Source organism: Cyprinodon variegatus, unplaced genomic scaffold (assembly GCF_000732505.1).
Source record: "Cyprinodon variegatus isolate N-32 unplaced genomic scaffold, C_variegatus-1.0 Scaffold437, whole genome shotgun sequence".
NCBI lineage: Eukaryota > Metazoa > Chordata > Actinopteri > Cyprinodontiformes > Cyprinodontidae > Cyprinodon > Cyprinodon variegatus.
In genome coordinates this window covers 699,684-705,421 of record NW_015150890.1, presented here as the reverse complement: position 1 = coordinate 705,421, position 5,738 = coordinate 699,684, and the positions used below count along the sequence as shown (strand labels likewise).

Sequence of the window (5,738 nt, the reverse complement as noted above, 5' to 3'; positions counted from 1 at the left end):
ATTTACCTGCTTTTCCCTCCTTGCTCTCTAATTATCATTCAACTTATGCACCTGCTTCCTCTGCTATATATACGGTTCAGCCCAGCTATCGGGGCCAGATCATTACTCGTTAATTCGTTAGTTTTTCTTACTTTATTTGTGTCAGTTATCCATTTTTGTTTTATGAGAGTTAGTTAGTTCCTTGTTCATGTCCTGACTCTTGGAGGCCAGTGGATTAAGAAGGTTTGGTGTTTGTCTCCTGCCTCCTGATCATGTCCAGAGGGCGCCAAGGATCCCTTCCTAGTGGTTTGTGTTACTGTTGGGATCTGGGGTTCTGTCTACCTTTCTCCACCAGAGGGCGTATTGGATGTCCTGAAGCTGGAGCTGACTTCACCAGCTGTTTCTCATCTGCTCATCAGGAGACCAGTACTTAAGCGGGCTGAGAACCTCACTCCAGTGCCAGAGTGTAAGTCAGTCACAGTACAGCAAACCCTGAGCCAACCAGTCTGTCTAGTCTCCTGACTACGAGACCTGAACCTGAACCTGATCCTTTGTCTTCTCTGTTTCCCAGGTTGAACCTGTCTGAAACCAGAAACCACTATGAGCCCTCAGGGTTTTGGCTCGGCGTGCGGGGGAGGTCAGATTTAGTCCAGTAAGCCTGTCTCTTAGGCGGAGACCAGTTTAAAGTTCTGCAGTAATTCTGGTACCATGTCTTGTCTCTGTCTCTCTACCACTGTCTGTCTCCATCTGAGTGTGTCTGTCTGAGCTCGCCACTGGACTCATGGAACTCTAAACGCTCTCAAGATTCCTGGAACCCTGGATCTGTCTGTTCCTGTTCGGATCACAACCCCTAGTCGGGTCCTAGTCAGGTTCTGAACTGTTTCCCTGACCTGGATCACATTCCTGCCTGCTCACTGAGGCTGCTGCTTCCGGGACACTGATGGGCGGCTCTTGGCTGCATCTCGTTTGATAGTCCATCGGCTGGATCCTACCTTCCTCAGACTGGATAAACTGAACAGTAAACGAGGTAAGTGTTGCACGGTGTAATAAACTCACTCTGATTATCACCTCCTGTCAGATGATCGTGGTCACTTACCTATGTGTCTGCTTCCAGAGCGTCAGTGATTGGGCGGTGACCCGCTCCCCCTTCTGCAGCCGAGGCGGTCTGCTTATCCTCAGCAGTCCGCGTTCGGTTTTGTTCTATTATTTTCTGTCATTAAATGTTTTGAAACTTCTCATTGTCTGACTCTCCTTGAATACTGGGTCCATCTGTCCCAATTTATGACAGGAAAAAGCCATTTAAAGACAAAATAAGAAAATATTAAAATGAATGCTAAAGTTAACCTGCAGCCAGTGAAGTGAACTTAAACCTGGGAGATTTGTTTAAACTTACGTGTCTCAGTTAAAAGCATTGGATGCAACATAGATCTGTACCGAGAAGCTGTCAGAATCTGTTTGTATTTTTTAAAATGGATCAATTCAAAGCACACAGCAGGAGTCTGGCTCATCCCGTGTCTTTTTTTGGAGCATCTCTGCATGTTTTGTTTTTTTAAAGACAGGGACAGTAAGCCTTTTCCTCAGCCACCCTGATTCACAGCCTCCTGGGATGATTATGAATCTAATAATTAAACATTTATAGCCAACAACACCTGCTCTCTGGACCCCCCTCAGCCCCATACTCCCCTCCAGGGACCCCATCAGAGAGAGGGAGGAGAGGAGAGGGGAGAGAGAGAGGGAGGGAGGAGGAGCTAGAGGGAGGGGTTGGAGAGCGGAGAACAATCTGAAGGGTCAACATCACTTCGCTGGATTCTTCCACAGCAGCAAGAGGCTGTTGTTCAGGGTGACGGCAGACGGCATGTGAAGTTATTTAATCCCAGAACAATAGAAACAAGGAGGACGGCCCGATCCGATGCTCAGGGGGAGTCACAGCAGGACCCCGCCTCTGCAAGCTGACAACCGATTTCCACCAACTTTACTTCTATTTCTACTCTTTTACACTTTTCTGATTTATCTTCTCCCTCGTGTGGAAGCCTGAGCAGAGCATCACTTGGAGAAAGCCTGACTTTCAGGAGGACAAGCTGAGAGGAAGCACCCAGAGCAGCGGGGCTGCAGGTCCCTCTGGGGGGGCACCATGCTGCGCTACCTGATCAAGACCCTGCTGCAGATGAATCTATTCACCGACACCATCAGGAACCCATCCAACGGCAGCGATCTGTTCTTCAACGAGTCTCTGCCGTCCTTTAACAGCTCGCTGCTGGACTGGGGGAACTTCACGGGCTCCAACGGTGAGTGATCAGGGTTCCTTTACGCCTTCACCCGCTCAGGCAGCAGATCATGCTGACAGGAGAAGTTAGGAGCTGATGGACATGAGGGGCTGGATGTCCTGATGTCCTCACAGATTAGCAGCAATGATCCTGGGTTCTCCTTCCATGCAGATAATGAGATGAAACTTTCTGTGGAAGGTTTCTGTTAGCAGGGGAATCAGATGGCTGTGAGTGAAAAGTGGTTTGCTCTGGTAGATGAAGCTGTGAACTCTCCTGAACTTCTCCCTCCTCATCCTTGCCACGGTGAGCTGATCACACCAAGGCTCTGTTTCTTTACTGGTTCTGATCCTGCATGGGCTGAAGGTCTAATTAGGTTCACCCAGGCTGAATGTTACTCTGACTGTTTCACTGCATACATGCATTCAGATAAGCATGTATGTGTGTGTGTGTGTGTGTGTGTGTGTGTGTGTGTGTGTGTGTGTGTGTGAGAGCAAACAGCTGAGTTAAGCCATCAGATCACCTTGATGCCGTCTGTAATGGGAACACTGGCTTTGACTCCATGTCGGTGCATACCAATGAAAGCGGTTTAAAGCCCACAGATCGCTGTCATCTCTGCTCATCATGTTATGGGGTGTTAATACTGGTTCCATTCTTCCTTTTCCAGTATTGAACTGGTTTTTCAGACCTCCTGCTGTTTGTTTGGTCTGAGCCAACCAGCAGCATCCCTGTCTCTGTGCTCCAGTTTGGGTGCAGATGGCAGATCTTTGGCCATCTGATGAGGGTCAAGCAGATCCCATCCTTCCATAGCTGCTCTTTAAAGCGCTCACTGCTCTTTGGTTTTTGTTCTTTTTTGCCCAAACGTGTAATCGATTGTAAATGGAGGGGCTGGTTCTATAGGTATATAGACGTGAACTATGAGGAACTATGAATCTAATGAGGGAAATCTATCAGAGGCAGATCTACTCTGAACAGCAGCCGTGCTCCTGACGGATCTGGGCTCATATTCCTCTGAGTCGTCTCCCACTGATGGCATCGATGCGTTCAGGCTGACAAGATGAGGAGAAATAGTTCAACTAATCAGTGAGGTGAAAGAAGAGATGTGGACTGACTGCATGGAGACAGACTGATGGGGAAACTCTGCTTTCTCATTTCTGCTCACAATGAAAGTCGATGCAGTCGCTCTGTTTGGATCAGACCAAAGTGTTTAACAGAAGTGTTTAACATAATAGAGATGCTTCTGCTTGTCTATTATGTGCTGATTCATCAGTGTGTGTGTGTGGGGGGGTCCCATGCTTGGTCAAACCGTGGGTATCCAAGCGAAAAGCTCGATAGCAGAAGAGTGGAGCTCAGAGGGAGGCTCAATGAGAAAATCAATGACCAGTTTGGGAAATAATTGACTGAAACACAGAAGCAAAACTCTACAGCGGCCTGCTGGTTCTGGACGCTTCGTCTCTTCAGCTTTATTCTTTATTACTGCAGGTTGTTTCTGCCCCAACCGGTGAACAGCAGCTTGCTGATCCAATCTGAGCGTCGCTAAACGCACTGAAGCTCCTTTTCTGGGGTGAGAGGAAAGAAAAAGCTTCAAACTTAAAGAAATCCACCAAAATCTTCTATGTAATTAATGATATTTCCGATTTAAACATAATTATATAAGGTTATTTACTGCTGAATTTATAGGCATCATCTATCATCTAATGTTTACATTTTAACAGCATTAACCCCCCCCCCCCCCCCCCCCCCCCCCCCCCCCCCCTTAAACAGACAGCAGCAATTCGTTTGAAAACAAACGATATTTAGCCACTTTTCAGACCCCTCTAGTGCTTTGATTTCTAAAAAGCTCCTAGCGCCAAATCTAGAGACTTTTTTCTGCTACTGGAGACTTTGGAGACAACATCTAAAAGCAGCGAACTCTGCTCTCCAGAGCGAGTAGATTGGTAACCCCGCCTGCTGCTCTCCTCTATCTTGTCTGCTGTCATGATTCATGCAGCTATTATTTCATCCAAATGAAAAATGGAGAACAGAGAAGCAGATCATGGCTTGTCTACAGTGAAAAGAAGGACTGGGTTATTTACTTTGGCCTTTTTGGAAACACAGGAAGGAGCAATCAGCTAAGTGAGCTTAGTGCTTGGAAAAAATCTTTCATTCCTTTAGAGACAGCATGAAAAGTCAGCTGAGTACAAAACATAGAGAGGAAAACAAGAAGAAAAGGGACAAGAAGAGAAGGACACAACCTAGAACAGATAATGGATGTCTATTCTATTAACATTTCTCTATCTGGAGAATGGGTCTGTTCTATGTGTTGTCTTCTCAATTCAGAGGGCCCCCTGCCTGTGTTTGCCTAGGGCCCCACATTTCCTAAATGAAATAGATCCCCTGAATAGACTGAGCTTAAAAATTGAATTCCTCTCCTATGCAATAGTTACGCTCATTCAGTGCGTGTCTGATGTGTGATCAACTTAAACTGCGTTGCAAACCGCTATGTCAGCCGTGCTACGCGCTTTGATCCATGCGTTCACTCACGCTGCAGCCCGATGGCAGACTCTGTCCTTGGTGCTGAATTAACTATATGTGGCTGATAAAATATCTGCCTGTATGGATTTAATTACTTCCAGCGCACATGAGGTGATAAAAAAAACTTTGAATTTTTTCCAAAGGAATATCCAGATTAAATGTTCTGCTGCTAATGTTTATGTTTTAATAAAGTCACTTATTGAAATGCACATAGATCGTCTTTGACTATTTCTCTCTTTCTTCCTGCTTCTATCTATTCAAATAAGAGGGAAATGTTTTCCTGTAGTTTTTCCTTTCAATATTTTAACATTTTACTTTCCATTAAATTAAGCTCTGCATCGTTTGCAGGTTTTCTGTGTATTTTTCTTATATAAGACCCCTATGAAATGGTTCTTATGTAGGCTATTGTGTATAGATATGTAGGTTATATACGTCTCAATCTGAACAAAAAGAAAATTGATGCAGGAATGATACTTTATTAAGTATCATTCTTTCTGATACTTAATAAAGTATCAGAAAGAATGTCTACTTTCACCCCTGGTGGCAAAATTATTTTATCAGTTTATCCAAAGAGGCTGTAATTAATATATCTACAGGGGATCTAGCGGGTTATCTATGTGGAGTCAGTATTTTAAGCCCCATTTCCTCTACCCTCTGAAAACCAAACTGTGCTTGGTTCCTTACGACTGTTTTCCCATCACGCTAGCACGGTAACATTCAGGAGGTCTGCGGAGAGTCAGGCAAAGAAGGCAGAGTTTGGTGAATTTACTTGACAGAGTCGGCTTTTGGGAAGTGGATATGACAATCATAATCTAATCATGGCTTCCAGATGCAGGAAACAACAACAGACCTTGAGGTTCATCACACTGCTAAGCAGAATCATCTCTAGAAATTGTGTGGCGCGGTAGGGAAGCTAGGATTTTTATAAATGTCTGAAATGTCCTGATTATGGAGGCTGACTGTAAGGCAAGGCAAGGCAAGGCA

At 45.2% G+C, this 5,738-nt stretch overlaps 1 protein-coding gene across 1 annotated transcript in view; it reads left to right on the top strand.

Annotated features, from left to right (window-relative positions):
* Positions 1 to 1,918: 1,918 nt before the first annotated feature.
* Positions 1,919 to 5,738, top strand: part of LOC107093639 (roundabout homolog 2-like) — a 184,667-nt gene continuing 180,847 nt past the window's right edge. The window contains exon 1 of the mRNA XM_015388825.1: positions 1,919 to 2,264. Within this exon, the coding sequence (XP_015244311.1) occupies positions 2,111 to 2,264 (154 nt within the window). The 5' untranslated portion in view covers positions 1,919 to 2,110. The remainder of the gene's footprint in view (positions 2,265 to 5,738) is intronic.